The sequence below is a fragment of the Corylus avellana genome, chromosome ca6 (genome assembly GCF_901000735.1).
Source record: "Corylus avellana chromosome ca6, CavTom2PMs-1.0".
In the NCBI taxonomy this organism is placed as follows: domain Eukaryota; kingdom Viridiplantae; phylum Streptophyta; class Magnoliopsida; order Fagales; family Betulaceae; genus Corylus; species Corylus avellana.
In genome coordinates this window covers 24,590,282-24,608,316 of record NC_081546.1, presented here as the reverse complement: position 1 = coordinate 24,608,316, position 18,035 = coordinate 24,590,282, and the positions used below count along the sequence as shown (strand labels likewise).

At 38.8% G+C, this 18,035-nt stretch overlaps 4 protein-coding genes across 5 annotated transcripts; all 4 read left to right on the top strand.

The window, feature by feature from the left end:
• Positions 1 to 5,050: 5,050 nt before the first annotated feature.
• LOC132184821 (glutamate decarboxylase-like) lies at positions 5,051 to 5,917 on the top strand. Its single transcript, XM_059598594.1, has 2 exons — positions 5,051 to 5,099; positions 5,268 to 5,917. The coding sequence occupies exon 2, from the start codon at positions 5,283 to 5,285 to the stop codon at positions 5,754 to 5,756; it is 474 nt and encodes a 157-aa protein (XP_059454577.1). The 5' UTR covers positions 5,051 to 5,099; positions 5,268 to 5,282; the 3' UTR covers positions 5,757 to 5,917.
• A 230-nt stretch (positions 5,918 to 6,147) lies between these two features.
• Positions 6,148 to 8,638, top strand: LOC132184855 (UPF0481 protein At3g47200-like). Of its 2 annotated transcripts, XM_059598634.1 has the most exons (3): positions 6,148 to 6,373; positions 6,870 to 7,710; positions 7,826 to 7,973. In XM_059598634.1, exons 2-3 carry the CDS (start codon positions 6,956 to 6,958, stop codon positions 7,881 to 7,883), a joined length of 813 nt encoding a protein of 270 aa, XP_059454617.1. In that variant the 5' UTR covers positions 6,148 to 6,373; positions 6,870 to 6,955; the 3' UTR covers positions 7,884 to 7,973. The 2 variants fall into 2 exon arrangements, with proteins under 2 accessions (XP_059454617.1, XP_059454616.1); XM_059598633.1 differs by having other exon boundaries at positions 6,870 to 8,638.
• Positions 8,639 to 9,186: 548 nt separating this feature from the next.
• On the top strand, positions 9,187 to 10,071 carry LOC132185431 (glutamate decarboxylase 4-like). Its single transcript, XM_059599205.1, has 2 exons — positions 9,187 to 9,282; positions 9,685 to 10,071. The coding sequence occupies exons 1-2, from the start codon at positions 9,187 to 9,189 to the stop codon at positions 10,069 to 10,071; spliced, it is 483 nt and encodes a 160-aa protein (XP_059455188.1).
• Positions 10,072 to 15,440: 5,369 nt separating this feature from the next.
• On the top strand, positions 15,441 to 16,727 carry LOC132185430 (UPF0481 protein At3g47200-like). Its single transcript, XM_059599204.1, has one exon. It carries the CDS (start codon positions 15,441 to 15,443, stop codon positions 16,725 to 16,727), a length of 1,287 nt encoding a protein of 428 aa, XP_059455187.1.
• The last annotated feature ends 1,308 nt before the right edge of the window (positions 16,728 to 18,035 follow it).

Below are 18,035 nucleotides of genomic sequence, written 5' to 3'. Positions count from 1 at the left end.
TGTTGATGACTCTTATATAAATGGTTATTCCATCAAATCTGTTATGTTGCTAAAATATATAAACTTTTTGAATAATGCTATTTAGTAGAGTGTTACACTAATTAACCAATTTTCCTAATAATTGATTAATTAGTTTGTATATATATGTATTCCTTACGTACCACATTTGTTTGAATTAACAAGACAATCAATAAGGTGAAACTGATCCTGCTGCGCTTCTCATCCCAAGGACTCTTTTTGCATAATTGGCCCTTTCCGCGGCTATGCGAGGGGTAGTGACAAGACAAAAGTCTGCTCACGTGCTGAGCTGACATGATTCATGGTAGGCATAAGGGCTATGTGATGCAGCGTAGGATTGTAGTGAACAAGAAAACAAGAAGTAGAAGGGATAAATATTTCTAAGATTGTGAGACTATCACAAGAATCAAAGAAACCTTCTCAAATCAATAGATGCTATCTATGAATTTAAGGAAAAGTAATGAAGAAACACAACTCTGAGTATTCTTATTGAGAAAACCAAATAATAATCAAAACTGAGTTTGCTAGAGGCTATAAGCATGTATTTATAGCCTCCAATACTCCTAATACCAATAAAACACAGAATAGGGACGTTCAAAACCCTAATCCTAGCAAAACAAGGAAAGAAAGTCGGTTACAGCAAAATAAATGCGGAAAGAGTAACACAGCACCCGAGTGCACTCGATCGCAGGTAAACTTGCGACTGATCGCACTTCCAGGGACTAGGTGCGCTCGATCATGCGACCGATCGCAGTTCTAGGGACGTATAGGTGGCAGTACCAGAGACGATCCTCAATTTCTAGGGATTGGACGCTCAAGCGCAGGCACCGTGCGCTTGATCGTTACTCTAGGGCGCTCGATCGCTACCAACGTGCGATCGATCGCAATTCCAAGAACTCCCTTTTCTGCCGCGCGAGTCTGGGATCGCGTCACCATCTTCCGGGGTATGTTCACACCACCATCCATTCTCGTCTTCTTCATGAAGTCCCAAACACTTTGATCTACATCATCCTCCCCAGGTTGGAGAGAATTCGCCCTCAAATTCGCATCCTCGTCCAAAGAATCTTATGTGAACGGGACAAGGTGTTTGACATTAAAGACATCAGACGTCTTAATATGGCTAGGCAACTTTAAGCGATAAGCATTGGAATTGATCTTCTCGACAATCTCGACTGGACCAATCTTGCGAGCAGCCAACTTGTTGTATTCTCCCACCGGAAACCTATCTTTAGTCAACACGGCCCATACAAAATCTCCATCCTCAAATTCTACAGTCTGGCGTTTCTTATTCGCATCCGCCTTATACTTTGCTGTGGACGCTTGTAAATTTTGAATGGTGAACTGGTGACCCTCTTGTATCTGGGCGATTAAGTCTTCGGCCTTACCATGAGGTCCCTTCAAATCTGGAAGAGGCGCCAAATCCAATGGACCACGAGGATTACTCCTATAAATGATGGTGAGTGGGCTCAGGCTGGTACTCCGGTTAGTTGAACGGTTGTAGGTGAACTTGGCTTGGAACAATTTATGGTCCCACGACTTGAGGTGCTCCCCAACCAAACTCCGAAGCAAGGCTCCCAATGAACAGTTGACTACCTCAGTTTGCCTATCTGTTTGTGGATGGTAGGCACTGCTGAAGTCAAGTTTAGTATGTGACAATAGCCACAAGCATCGCCAAAAGTGGCTAAGGAACCGTGTGTCGTAGTCGGAGACAATGGACAATGGTAGTCCATGGAGGCGGTTGACCTCTCGGAAATACAATTGTACCACATTTACCGCATCAGCTGCCTTCTTATAAGCAATGAAATGCACCATTTTAGAGAATCGATCAACAACTACAAATATAAAGTTGTTACCTTTTTGGGTCTTTGGTAAGCCCAACATGAAGTCCATGCTCACATTGGTCCATGGCCCCTCCGGAATGGGAAGGGGCATATACAAGCCAGCATTGGTAGCCGACCCCTTGGACACTTGACAAATTTGGCAGTTCTTCACCAATCTTTCCACTTCTTTCCTCATGCTTGGCCAATAGAACTGGTCCGCCACTAGTTGTAATGTTTTATCCCGCCCTATGTGCCCTTCATTGTGGCGTTCTTGGATAATCTTCAACCGCAGGCTACCTTCAGGAATGCACAATGGAGAAACTTTGAAAAGGAACCCATTGTACAAGCCAAAGTCGTCTCTCACTCCTGAGGATACCTCTATAACAATGGGGCCAAAAAACGGATCATTCGACAAAGAATCTTTTAATAAATCAAAGCCTATTACCTCTGACTTCATGGTGGTCAATAGGGACGATTTTCGGCTGAGGGCATCGGCCACTTTGTTCAATAATCCCGACTTGTGCTTGATTGTAAAGGAGAATTGTTGGACGTAGGCGGCCCATTTAGCATGTCGGGATGACAACTTATTTTGACTATTGAGGTGCTTGAGGGCTTCATGATCCGAATACAAGATGAAGTCGTTGTAGGCGAGGTATGAGCTCCAATGTTTCAGTGCTTGCACTAATGCATAAAACTCAATATCATATGTGCTATAATTAAGTTGTGCATTCTTCAATTTCTCACTGAAATAAGCCACGGGTTTGCCCCTTTGGCTGAGTATTGCCCCAATGCTTATCTTCAAGGCATCACAATGTAGCTCAAAGGGTAAGTCAAAATCCGGAAGGACTAGTAATGGAGCTATAGTCAATTTTACCTTGATTAGCTTGAAGGCAGTAGTTGCTGCGTCACTCCACACAAATTTTCCTGCCTTCATACACTCCGTAAGCAGCACCAAGATGGTGCTAAAATTCTAAATAAAACGCCGATAAAAAGAGACTAACCCATGGAAGCAACGTACCTCATGTAGTGTAGTTGGGAGAGGCCAATCCCGAACTGCTGCAACCTTTGACTCGTCCACCGCCAAACCATCTTTGGACACCACTTATCCAAGAAAAAGGACCGAATCGGTCATGAAGGAACACTTAGCCGGAGCCGCATAAATTTTTTCCTGGCGCAACACATCTAGTACCTCCCATATATGTCGAATGTGTTCCTCCGCGGTGGAGCTATATATGAGGATGTCATCAAAGTAGATGACTACAAACGTCCCGATAAATGGACGGAATGCTTGATTCATCACCCTCATGAAGGTGCTAGGAGCATTGGACAACCCAAACGGCATCACCAACCATTCATAGAGCTCCTCTTGCATTTTGAACGTGGTCTTCCATTCATTACCAACCTGCACCTGAATTTGGTGGTACCCACTCTTCAAATCCAGCTTTGTGAACACCGTTGCCCCACCCGATTGATCCAATAAGTCATCCAAATGAGGGATAGGAAAGCAGTACCTTACGGTGATTTTATTAATGGTGCGGCTTTCGACGCACATTCTCCATGTCCCATCCTTCTTGGGCGTGAGTAATGCAGGAATTGCACATGGGCTTAAGCTCTCCCGGATATGCCCTTTGATGAGAAGTTCTTCCACTTGTCACCTTAACTCTTCATGCTCCTTGGGCCTTATGTTGTAGTGTGGTCGGTTGGGAAGATTGGAACCAGGCACTAAGTCGATTTGATGTTGAATGTCACGAAGGGGTGGAAGCGCCTTGGGTAACTCTATCGGGAACACATCTGAAAATTCTTCTAACAAACCCTTGGCCGTGGCTGGCACTACGTTCGTAGAACCACACTCCTTGCCATATAATAGGTATACAAAATCCGAATTGAGCATCTCCTTAATGAACTCATGTTTTGCTAACAACGTTTGACCCGCCCCTTTTGAAGGTTTGGAATCCTCTTTCGGATTTGGAAGGAGAGTAAGTTTGACATTGTCCACAAAAAAACTATAGGTGTTCTTCCTTTCGTCGTGATGAACACTCCGATCATATTGCCATGGCCTTCCGAGTAATAAATGGCATGCATCCATGGCCACCACATCACACCATGTTTCATCTTTATACTTATTGCCAATCGAAAAATTCACAAGGCAACGTTTGGATACTATTACCTCGTTTCCTTTTTTAAGCCACTCCAAGTGATATGGTGCAGGGTGTTTCTCTGTCCCAAGGCCTAATTTTCGAACCGTTTCCTCTGCGACTACGTTCTCACAATTGCCCCCATCAATGACAAATTTGCACCCTTTTCCCTCAATTGTGCATGTCGTTTGAAACAGGTTGTATTTATAGCCTCCAATACTCCTAATACCAATAAAACACGGAATAGGGACGTTCAAAACCCAAATCCTAGCAAAGCAAGGAAAGAAAGTCGATTACAGCGAAATAAATGCGGAAAGAGTAACATAGCGCCCCGCTTGCGATCGATCGCAGGTAAACTTGCGATCGATCGCACTTCCAGGGACTGGGTGCGCTCGATCATGCGACCGATCGCAGTTTCAGGGATGAATCGGTCGTAGTACCAGAGACGATCCTCAATTTCCAGGGATTGGATGCTTGAGCGCAGGCACCGTGCGCTCGACCGTTACTCCAGGGCGCTCGATCGCTACCAACGTGCGATCGATCGCAGTTCCAGGAACTCCTTTTTCTGCCTCGCGAGTCTGGGATCGCGTCACCATCTTCCGAGGTATGTTCACACCACCATCCATTCTCATCTTCTTCATGAAGTCCCAAACACTTCGATCTACATCACTATGTTTGGTAAAAGAGTGGACTTGAGGAAGTGGATTGGAACTGTAGCAGATTTGATTGATATGAAGAAAAAAAGTAAGAATATTTTGTATAAAAAAGTAAAAAAATTACGTCCGAACTCATGATCTTTATTATAATATCATGTTAAATAACCATTTATTTAAAAAACTTAAGTTCATAGGAAAGAAAGAAAAAAATCATTTTATTTACATATTAACACTTCGTAACCTTCATAAATTTGGGCAGTCTCGTTGTAAAAGGCATTATAAAACAAGCTAGGGTTTGCAGATTTTGGATTTTCAATAACAAGTCTAAGGATTAATCTGTTTTCCTTATCATTCGTCTTCTTTCCTTTATTTTTTCTTATATTTATTTATTTATTGTAACATGTTCAATCCTGGCAGGCTTTAGTCAAATAATTGCTCAATATTACCAGTTTATACGGTTGGGCTTTGAGGTACTTTCTGCTTCCATTTTAAATTTCAAACCTTAGAAGGATTGAAAAATTCCTTCATGGCTTGATTTAACACATTGATTGTCTGGAAATAGCGTAAATTGCTTATAATTTGGTCAGGAAATACCTTTTTATGCTATATCATAATTGTGTTGATCTTGTTTGTGTAAGGGTTACAAAAACATCATGGAAAGCTGGACTGAGAATGCCAGAACGCTGAAAGAAGGAATAGAGAAAACAGGGCGATTTGACATTGTCTCCAAGGATGTTGGAGTGCCCCTGGTAGCCTTCTCCCTGAAAGACAGCAGCAAATACACAGTGTTTCAGATATCAGAGAATTTGAGAAGGTTCGGGTGGATCGTCCCAGCTTACACAATGCCGCCCAATGCCGAACGCATCGCCGTCCTTCGGGTAGTTATTCGAGAGGATTTCAGTCGGACCCTGGCTGAGAGACTTGTTACAGACATAGACAGAGTTTTGAAGGAGATGGATGAATTCGCCTCCAGCCATGTCTCCACCAAAGCTGCTCATGTCACAGCTACTGTTGATGAGACACAAGACGGCAGAAAGAATGTTGAAAAGAGTGTAAGAGAGACCGAGGAGGAGGTAATTAACACCTGGAGGCGATTTGTGCGGAGCAGGAAGAGTGGAGCTTGTTAGTCCTCAGATTTGTGTCTTATATATGCATGCTACCTTGTAAAATTTATCTTTGCTTTCTCCCTGGCTAGGGACTGGATACAGACATAATATATATGTTATTTATTATTTATTGCTGTGTGGATTTGTTGATGACTCTTATAATAAATGGTTATTTCATCAAATCTGTTATGTAGCTAAAATATATGAAATTTCCGAATAATGTTATTTAGTACTGTTACACTAATTAATCAATTTTTTCAATAATTGATTAATTAGTGTTTATATATATATATATATATATATATATATCCGAATGGTGGGCTGGCCCACGTCCCAACAAAAGACAAAATGCTTAACAAATTTCTAAACTCTCACCTATGACACCCTTTACCCTTTTGCATTTCAGACCCCAAGCAACTGACGAGTCAGTACTGACTTTTCAAAGTCTTCACTTTACGGTCGGCTTCTTCAGTCTTCGGTTCTCCCTACTCCTCCAATTGCTTCAAAGCTCCTTACCCTTTCAGATCGAGCCGTGTAGATGGGTTCTGAATTTTATTTGCTTGAGCTGGTTTCTGTATGGGTCAACGTCTAGTTTGGCAACTCGATCTGTAGTGGGAATTCAGCATCAAATAGAACAGGTATGTAAATTAGCTTGCAACTTTAAGATTTTGTTTATAGTTTTGTATGCCTGTTTTGACTTATAATATTTCTTTGCTTGTTTTCTGGGATTTATTATTCTCACATACATGATACATACACACGGGTGACATGGCCATGTAATTTTGCAAAAAGAGAGATATAATTAAGCAAAAGAGAGGTATACTTACTATTAATTAAAGATGTGGATAGAGATGCATGGCTAATAGGATACAATTTACAAATATAATATTTCATTGCTTTAGTTTTTTTAATTTTTTTTAATTTTTTTTAATTTTTAATTCATTTATTTTTATACTCTCAATAGAGAATTGATAGCCATATGTTCTTTCTTCTTCCTTTTTTTTTTTTTTTGAGCAAATACAACAAAAGGGAAGGGTTATATAGGGGATCCTTCCCAATAGAAGACATGATGGGGGAGGAACTGGGAATGATAACCATATATATGTATTAACATGCTCTTCCCCTCAACCCCAGGGCGCCAGTACTCCCCAGCTTCAACTTCACGTACACCCAAGACCAAAACCCACGAAGAAAATCGCTGAGAGTCTGAAACGCTCGCGATGGAAATTGTGGTAGGAGAAGCTACTGATGATCACGTCGTCGACGAGGGCCTCCTAGCCAAGATGGAAGACAGGTTCTTCAAGAGTAGTTGTTACCCATCAACATTGCCTCCTGAAACAGGAACCAATGAAAAGCGTTGCATCTTCAGGCTTCCTAGGAGGCTCAAGAACATAAACGGTAAGTGGCTCGAGCCCCAGGTGGTCGCCCTCGGGCCTTACCACCACGGCAAGCCTCAGCTCCAGATGATGGAGGAGCTCAAGTGGCGTTGCCTCGCCCCCTTTATGGAGAGTAGAAAGGGAAAATTAGCGGCGTGCTTGATACAATTACGTCCACTTGAAAAGGAAGTGAGGGAGTGTTATTCCGAATCCGAATCCGAAGCCATCAACCTCATGAGTACCGATGAGCTCCTTCAAATGATGGTCATTGATGGTTTTTTTATACTAGCGTTGTTTTTCCGCGCTAAATTAAATTTAACTGAACTAGATCGAGATGAACGGTCCATCTACAACAACCCTCTCTACAGGCTAGATATGGTAATATTACCCAAGATATTCGGGGACTTGCTCTTGCTTGAGAATCAGATCCCGTCTTGTGTTTTGAATACGTTATATACAATTTGCTTTAATATTAGCTCTCGTAAGTCCTTGTTTGTTATTGCCACGAATTTTCTTTGCTCCATATCGATCATCCCAGAATCCAGAAACATGCCTGCAACTGATCGGCTCCACTGGTTACATTTGCTGGACCTTGTTCGGTTGGTATTTATCTCACGTGCTTATAATAAAGCTATTATCTCACGTGCTCATTATAAAAAAATGCAGAAAACATATGATTACAGACCATTCACTCTAATTCCCTGTGTCATGAAGCTACGTCGTGCCGGGATTAAGGTCAATCGGCATACGGCGGACAGCTTCTTGGATGTGAAATTCAACAATGGTGTGATTAAGATGCCCGGTCTAATTCTCGACGACTCAATGTGCTCATTGCTAGTGAACTGCGTGGCATTCGAGCAGTCGTGCAACGTTTCCAAATCCTTTTCGATTTACGCTACGTTGCTGGACTGCCTTGTCAACACTGCTAGGGACGTTGACTACCTTTGTAACCGTCGTGTCATTGACAATTTCTTAGGGACTGACGCCGAGGCTGTGCAATTCATCAATAAATTGGGCAAGGACTTGACCATTTATAAAGATCGTGGTGACAGTGATTACTTTTTCTTGTTGGACGTTTTTGGAGATGTAAACAAGTATTATCGGAAAAGGTTGAATTGGGGCAAGTGGATGAGCTTCAAGCGCGAGTATTTTGGAAAGCCATGGTTGTTGATTTCGGCAATTGTTGGGTTTGTGCTTTTAGTGCTTACTTTTTTGCAGACCTTCTACACCATTTATGCTTATTATGTGCATCCTAAAAACTAAATTCCTCCCCTCCACCTCCATCCTCCATCTTCCAGACAATAAACACTGTTTGATAACAGTTTTAAGTGTGTGAAGCTCCCTCTAGTTTGTTGTTTATCCATTGACCTCTTGTAGTGAAAGCGACCTTGCCGTTAGTAAGCTCTTTGCTTGCAAGGCAAACATTTTATGTATAATGTTGACATGTTGTGTGTGGATGCATATTTGAACTTTTAATTTCTCAGTGATAGCCTTGTTATTTCTAAATGGCATAACAATTTTTTCACATATGGCATTATCAATTTTTTCATTTTTAATGTTGTTTAATGAAGATTTCATATGAGCATAGTGAAATGATGATGAGATTGGATTCTATTATTACTCTATTACAAAATATCAATGGAAGGGGAAGGCCTAAACTAATCATACAAAAATAAGCACCAAGCCTGCAATGATCTTTCATGATGGGGCCTGGTAGGGGCTTCTACCATTGCACCAAATCAATATAATTTTTCCATTATTTTATGAATGAGTGTACAATGGACAGAGAGGAATACAACTCATATAGTATGGAAACTATTTCTTTCATTATAACTATTGACAATTACTTTTTTTTTTTTTTTTTTTTTTTTTTTGCATCTTGACATCATGACATTTCTAATAGAGCCCAAAACATTGGGAAAAGATCAAGATTTATAGGTTGTCATATATGTGATTATGGTGATTGAATCCCTTCATCTCAGAAACTTGCCGTCTACCGAATTCCATTCTTGATTGGTCGTTTGAGAAAATATAATTCATTGCAACGTCAATAAACTTGCGCATAATCTTATTAGATGGGCCGCCTCCAAGAATCAAAGGGATTGCCTCCAATTACTATTGTTCCAATTAGTGATGAAATCCTCCTAATAGGGTTGGGTGTTCGTGAGTTGGTAAGTTTGAAATACCATTGACCTTTCTCGACGAATGAGATTTTCAATATTCACCGCTACCAAGTTGATGGATGTGGTGGGCGGTAGGTGGAATACGGGTTGGGCTTTTATTCGAGCTTGTAGTTTTAGAAACTTTTTTTTTTTTCGACTGAATGGGTTTTGAACCTTTTTGGGCATAGTTTGAATGTTTGAGGTTTTAAAAAATTAATAGAATAGTTTAATGCAACAACAAAAATTTACATAAGAAAACTAGTCCGCCAAACACAAAATTTCCATCAAACACAAAATCTAATGATTAATATCAATGAAAATGATAAAATTGTCACAAAAAAATTAACAAACATCAAGTCAAAAGAAACTTCCATGATAAACATTATTCTATCAAGTATTGTCCCACACAAGGGATATCATGTGATGGATCCTGTGAAGGCAGCAGAGATGGTAGATGAGAACACCATCTGTGTTGCAGCAATTCTTGGATCAACCTTGACGGGAGAGTTTGAGAATGTGAAGCTTCTGAATGAACTGCTTGTCAAAAAGAATAAGGAGACAGGGTGGGACACCCCAATCCACGTTGATGCTGCCAGTGGAGGGTTCATAGCCCCATTCCTTCACCCTGAGCTGGAGTGGGATTTCCGCATGCCCCTGGTGAAGAGCATAAATGTCAGTGGCCATAAGTATGGGCTTGTCTACGCTGGTGTTGGGCGGGTTATTTGGAGAAGTAAAGGAAGATGCATTTGCCTTGTGCCCGCCTTGTCAACGGAACATGATACTCTACATTTCAAATGAATTAGAAAGCATCTAGTTAGTTATATTTGAAGAGTATTTTAATCCTTTCACTTTTTGAGTGAACAAAAATACTCTTCCATTCTAAGTAACCGGATGTTTTCTAGTTTCGATCTTAATTCCTTGAGAACGCATAGTTCGTACTATCCCAAGCAAGCGGCCAATCACGCGGAGGCAAACAACCAGTAAAGCCTTTCAAAACTGTTCAGCAACTACTTTCCCTCCTCTCTCAACTTTTTTTTTTTTTTTTTTTTTTTTTTTTAAATAAATGTAAAATTAGTCCATTTAATTGGTCTAAATTACAAAACTCTCTCTGATATATATATAAAATCAACCGTCTTTGGAGTAGGCCAAAATAACAATTTGGTCCTTGTAATCAAATTGCGTCAAAACACTTGACATATTCCGTTAGTGTGTCATATCAGTACCAATAAAATGATGACATGTGTCGCTCTAAATAAAAAAATATAAATATATAAAACTAAAAAAATTTAAAAATAAAACAAAATCTCAAATATCATATCTGACTGTAAACAGAGCATCACTGTCCATCCCCCATATCCATGACTCCACCTCTGCGTGCGACATCATCAGCCACAGAAAATATATATTCTAAAGGTTCTGAAAGTAAGTGCACATGAATAATTGCAAGCTACTCGAGTAAAATTAAAGAAATATGCATTACAGCAATGCTCAAACCAACTAAGCTTCCCTGAAATTAATCACGCAACCAAAATATTGAACCCTAGATCAAATCCAGAAAGTGAGATGATAACAAAAAGGAACCATACTTCCCACAAAACAGGTCAATGAAAACAAGAACCACAACAAATCAACCATAATATCCAATCAAAAAGAATTTTCCCAGCAATTGCTTTAAATCACGATGAAAGGAACGTACAGCACAATTTCAGCTAGGACAAGGATGATGAGTGAGAGAGAGCAGAACCAGGTGTATCCAACAGTGAAGAGGACGTAGTGAGGGATCTCTGGGCCGGTGAAGTACTTGAATGTGTAAATCACCATGCCCACGGTAAGAGCACTCACAATGGCTTAGCCATTTTTTACTTTTATCTAAAATAGATAAGCAAAACACTAAAAAACTCTCTACAAATACATTTTTTTTTGCATTTGTTAGCGGGCACTGTTGACACATTCAACTCATTAATATACTATTTCTTTTTCCACATCTCTATTTTTCCAAAATTTTGTCCTACTATTTCTCTCTCCACATCTTTTTTTTTTTTTTTTTTTTTTCAAAAGTTGAAAAATAGAATCTTTAGGAAAAATTCAATGTTTATAAAATAAAATAAAATTTAAATGATATAGATAAAAAATAGATAATTGAAGATATGATGTCGTTTAAAACTCATTAGCTAAACTAGATAAAGTGGGTTTTGATTAGTCATTTTGCATAAAAATATACATAAACCAATGTGAATGCTCTAAGGGTACATGAATCTAATTGCGCATTATCTTTCCAGAATAACATACAGTCATTTTGACAAGCTGGAATCTTCTCATATCCAAGCACCATGTCCCTTAGAAACCTGTTGTTCTCATATATATTATTTGGCAAAGCTTTATCATCCGTTGACAACAATTGATTAAGGAGCTCAAGCAAAAATGAGAACATCGTGTTACTTAGTCCACATACACACTTTAAATTGTATAAATGTACGTACAATAGCACTTAGTTTGCTATGTTTGGTTTTATCATTAAGTGGCTTGTCTGCTTTTTTAAGCAAGTTGTTGTATTTTTGTGCACTTTCCTCGTCAACTTCTTCATGCACTTTTGCATCTGCCTGCATTTCAATCTGAGGCTCACAGTTGTTTTCCTTGATCTCGTGCATGCCAAATACATCACGGAACATGGCGTGCATATTTATGGACTGGTCTGTGATTGGACCCGTATCTGCGGTCGGACAGTCGAATTAGAGCCTTCAGCAAGAGCCCCAAATTTTTCTCCATGCCATACACAGTCCGTGTAATTAGTGGTCAAAATTCCAGCTCCCCTTGTCAAGTGATCATATACTTCACGTGGCCATAGTCGCTTGTTCAAGCGACATTTTTCACATAGGTACGCAATAAACTCCCCACTTCTGGAGTTGCTAACTACAAATCTCACAAACGACTTAACGCCGTCAGTATATTCCTTTCAACCTTTAAACTTTGTCATCAAACTCTTATCTATAGTGTAACTACATTATAAACACACAAGATGTAATTGTAAAGTAATTTATGATACCATGTATCATCTATAATTAGCTAACAATTCCATTGCGTTAAAAATGTAATAATCTAGTAAATGATAATAACATCATCTTTCATTATATAGTTACAATTAGTTAAATCTCATGGTAATACAGTTTTACCAAAATCATAGCAGGAAATTTTTATCTCCATAATATTTTTATTTTATTTTTCCTTCTTTTGATCAATAATGCATTTTCTAACCTAAACATTCTAAACTAACCAACAATCTCACAAAATTTTAAATTCTTACTTCTAATTAAGAGTGTTGTTAAAGAACTAAAGTACAAGTTAAACACAATTAAAAACTCAATATGCATGCAATTATCAAGCTATATTTAAACCTAACATAGGATGTTATTCCTCCTATATATATATATATATATATATATATATATATATATATATATATATATATATATATATCAATGGATGTGAATACAATTTTACAAAATAGTTTTCTGAATAAATATACAAGCAAAATCTCCTGGTTGGTATAGTTTAGGACTCCAACCAAAATTAAATATGGAAGGAAATTAATGTTTAAGCTCGAAAAAGTATCTCAGGATTTTAAGTGATCAATTATTAGATTGTAAAGTATCAGAAGATGATTTTGTATACCTGGAAAGTTTTTGAGAGGAATACAAGTTTTGAGTTTGTTCCCTCCGAGGGTGGCACGTCTAGAGAAAGAGTACAGTTAAGATGGAAGATAGGTAGAACTGTAGAAGACTCGATCCCCTCTATTTAAGGAGAGAGATCATGTGGACATATGTATTTTTGTCCTTTGTTTTTTAAAACAAAAACAAAAATTATTGAAACATGTGTTGATGTTGTTATCGTTTTTTTTGTTTTTGTTAAAAACGTACACATTTGATTAAGTTGTTTAAAACTTGATTTCATAACCCAAACACCAAATTTATTTTTAGTTTTTCCTTTGGATGAGAGTAATTATATGGTGAACCTTGATTTCAGAAAATATTTGAGCCCTCTTTATTTCTTTTCAATTAGAAACTGTAAAAGGCAAAAATAAAAAATAAATAAATAATAAATAAATCAATTGGAAAAGTCAGCATCAATTGAAAGGGAGAGCATGCAAGACAATTAGTAAGTAATGATCAATCAAACAAACGGGCAGTGGTTGACAATAAAGCAAACAGGTAGTAGTTGAAAATAAACCAATAACATTCTCGACCATGCAAAACTTTAAAACTTTATATCCCATCAATTTGGGACGAAGGGAGGGGACATCCAGCTGAAAACAGATCTTTTATATTTTAAGTGAAATTGAGAGTATTTATTTAGAACAATTAAGGGGGTATATTTGTCCAAAATATTTGGCCCAAAAAACAAATGGATAATATTGTCCTCCTAAATGCACTAAATAGATGCTCTTCATTTCAAGTGAAATGGGAAACATGATCCTCTCCATTTTAGTTGAAATTGAAAGTACCCATTTAGTGTCAAATGAAAGGTAATATTGTCTTAACATTAAAGTTGAAGAACAAAATTTATAATATTACCTCTTATTTTACACTAAATGGATACTCTCTAATTCAAATGAAATATTAATGAAGATGATCATTTTCTCGTCCTGCTAGCATAATAAGGCAAATGGATAATATTGCCTTCTTAAATGAATATTCTCTATTTCTCTGAAATGGAGATGATTTTTCCATCCAACTAAGATAATAAAGGCATATCAGCTAGATGTTGCCTAGAATAATAAAAATAAACGGATAATATTGTCCTCCTAAATGCTAAATAGATCCTTCTCCATTTCAAGCGTAATAAAGGCATGTAGCTGACATGTCACCAATAGTTAATGCAAAAATTAAAGGTAAATTAAGGGTTTTCCAAAAACACCCTTTACGTCTTTTGCCTTTCAGCCCCAAGCAACTGGCGAGTCACTGAGTTTTTGGTTTTTCTCTACGGTTAGCTTCTTCAGTCCTCCCTAGCTACTCCCTCCAATTGCTTCAAAACAACTCCTTACCCTTTCAGAGCCGTGTAGGTGGGTTCTGAATTTTCTTGCTTCAGCTGGCTTCTGTGAGTGTCACCGACACCGTCTCAGTTGGTACGCCATTGACGCATGCAGTTTTGCAACTCGATCTGTAGTGGGAATTCAGCATCAAACAGAACAAGTATGTAAATTAGGTTGTAACTTTGAGATTTTGTTTATAGTTTATTCTTTTTATTCTACAATCCTATTTCCATTAATCTTCTTTGCTTGTTTTCTGGGATTTTGTTATAATTAAGCAAAAGAGAGGTGTACGTACTTACAGATGTGGAGAGAGATGGGAAATATATATAGAGGATACAAATATAATATTTCATTGATAGCTATATATATATATATATATATGTACACTAACATGTACTTCTTCCCCTCAACCCCAGGGCTCACATAAAACCTCCATTTAACACAGCACCAGTACTCCCCAGTTTCAACTTCACACCCCAAGACCAAACTCCACGAAGAAAATCGCTGAGAGTCTGAAACGCTCGCGATGGAAATTGTGGAAGGAGAAGCTACTGATCACGTCGTCGTCGAGGTCCTCCTTGTTAGAAATGGGTCTTGGGCCTAACTCAACCCAAAAGCTAGCTCAAGAGTTGAGGTTTCCCCTCAACTTATAAATGGTCAATCTCCTTAATACCCAGGCAATGTGGGACTTCTAACACGCCCCCTCACGTGTGGCGGGAGGACATCCAAGCCAACACGTGCGACAATGGGTGACGGTGGGCCACAGCCAATTAATTGGGTTAGGCTCTGATACCATGTTAGAAATGGGTCTTGGGCCTAACTCAACCCAAAAGCTAGCTCAAGAGTTGAGGTTTCCCCTTAACTTATAAATGGACAATCTCCTTAATACCCAGGCAATGTGGGACTTCCAACACGCCCCTTCACGTGTGGCGGGAGGACATCCAAGCCAACACGTGCGACAATAGGTGACGGTGGGCCACAACCAATTAATTGGGTTAGGCTCTGATACCATATTAGAAATGGGTCTTGGGCCTAACTCAACCCAAAAGCTAGCTCAAGAGTTGAGGTTTCCCCTCACCTTATAAATGGACAATTTCCTTAATACCCAGGCAATGTGGGACTTCTAACACTCCTAGCCAAGATGGAAGACAGGTTCTCCAAGAGTAGTCACCCATCAACAGTAACCTATGAAAAGCATTGCATCTTCAGGCTTTCTAGGAGGCTCAACAACATAAACGGTAAGTCACTCGATCCCCAGGTGGTCGCCCTCGGCCTCGGGCCATACCACCACGGCAAGCCTCAGCTCCAGAATATGGAGGAGCTCAAGTGGCGGTGGCTCGCCTCCTTTATGGAGAGTAAAAAGGGAAAATTAGAGGAGTGCTTGATACAATTACGTCCACTTGAAAAGGAAGTCAGGGAGTGTTATTCCGAAACCATCAAGCTTAGTGCCGATGAGCTCCTTCAAATGATGGTCGTTGATGGTTGTTTTATATTAATGTTGTTTATCAGCGCTAGAGTAAATCTAGATCTAGGTAAAGCGTACATGGACCTCAAACTTATATACGAGCTAGATATGGTAATATTACCCAAGATATACAGGGACTTGCTCCTGCTTGAGAATCAGATCCCATCTTGTGTTCTCAAGACGTTATATAAAATTTGCATTAGATCTAAGTCCTTGTTTGTTATCGCCACCAAATTTTTTAGGTCCATATCTGTCATCCCAGAATTCACAAACATACTTGATTCGCTCGAATGGTTGCATTTGCTGGACCTTGTTCGGATGATATTTATCTCACGTCGTCATAATAAAGAAATTCGGAGAACAGACGATTATGGACCATTCAATCTAATTCCCTGTGTCACAAAGCTACGCCGTGCAGGGATTAAGGTCAATCGGCATATGGCGGACAGCTTCTTGGATGTGAAATTCAACAACGGTGTGATTGAAATGCCCGATATAAATCTCAACAACAAAATGTGCTCGTTGCTAGTGAACTGCGTGGCATTCGAGCAATACTCGTGCAACATTTTCAAACATTTTTCGATTTACGCTATGTTGCTGGACTGCCTTGTCAACACTGCTAGGGACGTCGACCACCTTTATGACCGTCACGTCATTGACAATTTCTTTGGGACCGACGCCGAGACTGCGCAATTCATCAATAACTTGGGCAAGGACTTGATCATAAATAAAGATCACAGTCATGATAACGATAACTCTTTTTTGTTGGAGCTTTTTGGAGATGTAAACAAGTATTATCAGAAACGGATGAATAATTGGGGCAATTGGCAGTGGACAAGTGAGCACGAGTATTTTGGAAAGCCATGGTTGTTGATTTCGGCATTTGTTGGGTTTGTGCTCCTAGTGCTTACATTTTTGCAGACCTTCTACACCATGTATGCCTATGTGCATCCTAAAAACTAAACCCCCTCCGCTCTCCTCCATCCTCCATCTTCCAAACAATAAACATTGTTTGATAATAGTCTTAAGTGTGTGAAGCTCGATCCTTCTAGTTTGTTGTTTATCTTTTGAGCTCTTGTAGTGAAAGCGACTTTGCCGTTAGTAAGCTTTGTGCTTGCAAGGCAAACGTTTTATGTATAGTACTGTTGACATGTTGTGTGTGTGGATGCATATTTGAATTTTTAATTTCTCAATGATAGCCTCGTTATTTCTAAATGGCATATTCCTATTTCACATATGGCATTATCAATTTATTATTGATTTTTTCCACCTTTTTAATGTTGTTTAATGAAGATTTCATATGATCATCATAGTGAAATGATGATGAGATTGGATTCTATTATTACTCTATTACAAAATATCAATAGAAGGGGAAGGCCTAAACTATCGTACAAAAATAAGTACCAAACCTGCAATGATCGTTCATGATGGGGCCCTACGGGGGCTTCTACCATAGCACCAAATCAAAATCATTTTTCCATTATTTTGTGAATGAGTGTATAAAGGACTAAGACGAATACAACTCGTATATTATGGAAACTATTTCTTTCATTATAACTTTTGACAATTTTTTTTTTTTATTATTATTTTTTTTCATCTTGACATCATAACATTTCTATTAGAGCCCAAAACATTGAATAAAAAAAAAAAAAAACCCAAGATTTATAGGTGGTCATTTCTGCGATTCTGCAATTCTGGTGATTAATTGAATTCCTTCATCTCAAAAACTCGTCTGCCGAATTCCATTCTTGATTGGTCGTTTGAGAAAATTCATTGCAACGTCAACAAATTTGCGCATAATCTTATTAGATGGGCCGCCTCCACGAATCAAAGTGAAAGCATTCTCATTATTGAGTTGCCTCCAATTAGTGTTGTTTCTATTAGTGATGAAATCCTCCTAATAGGGCTGGGTGTCCGTGATCACTGCCAAAGTTGGCAAGTTGGAAATACCATTGACCTTTCTCGACTGAATGAGATTTTTGATATTCACCGCCACCAAGTCAGTGGCGGCAGTGGGTAGTAGGCGGAATACGATTGGGCTTTTATTTGAGTTTGTAGTTTTAGAAACTTTTTTCGACTGAATGGGTTTGAACCTTTTTGGGTCCGGTTTGAATGTTTGAGGCTTTTAGAAAACTAATACAATAGTGTAATGCAACAACAAAAATTTACCTAAGAAAACTAGTCTGCTGAACACAAAATTTAATTATTAACATCAATGAAAATTACAAAATAGTCACAAAAAAACTAACAAACACCAATTAAAAAGAAACG

What these genes read in the sequence shown, in the direction of transcription:
- LOC132184821 (XM_059598594.1), top strand. Translation starts at nt 5,283, where the DNA reads ATGGAAAGCTGGACTGAGAATGCCAGAACGCTGAAAGAAGGAATAGAG.
- LOC132184855 (XM_059598633.1), top strand. Translation starts at nt 6,956, where the DNA reads ATGGAAATTGTGGTAGGAGAAGCTACTGATGATCACGTCGTCGACGAG.
- LOC132185431 (XM_059599205.1), top strand. Translation starts at nt 9,187, where the DNA reads ATGGGCCGCCTCCAAGAATCAAAGGGATTGCCTCCAATTACTATTGTT. An exon ending in GGTTGGGTGTTCGTGAGTTG is followed by an intron (nt 9,283 to 9,684) that starts GTAAGTTTGAAA and finishes GTCCCACACAAG; the next exon opens with GGATATCATGTGATGGATCC.
- LOC132185430 (XM_059599204.1), top strand. Translation starts at nt 15,441, where the DNA reads ATGGAAGACAGGTTCTCCAAGAGTAGTCACCCATCAACAGTAACCTAT.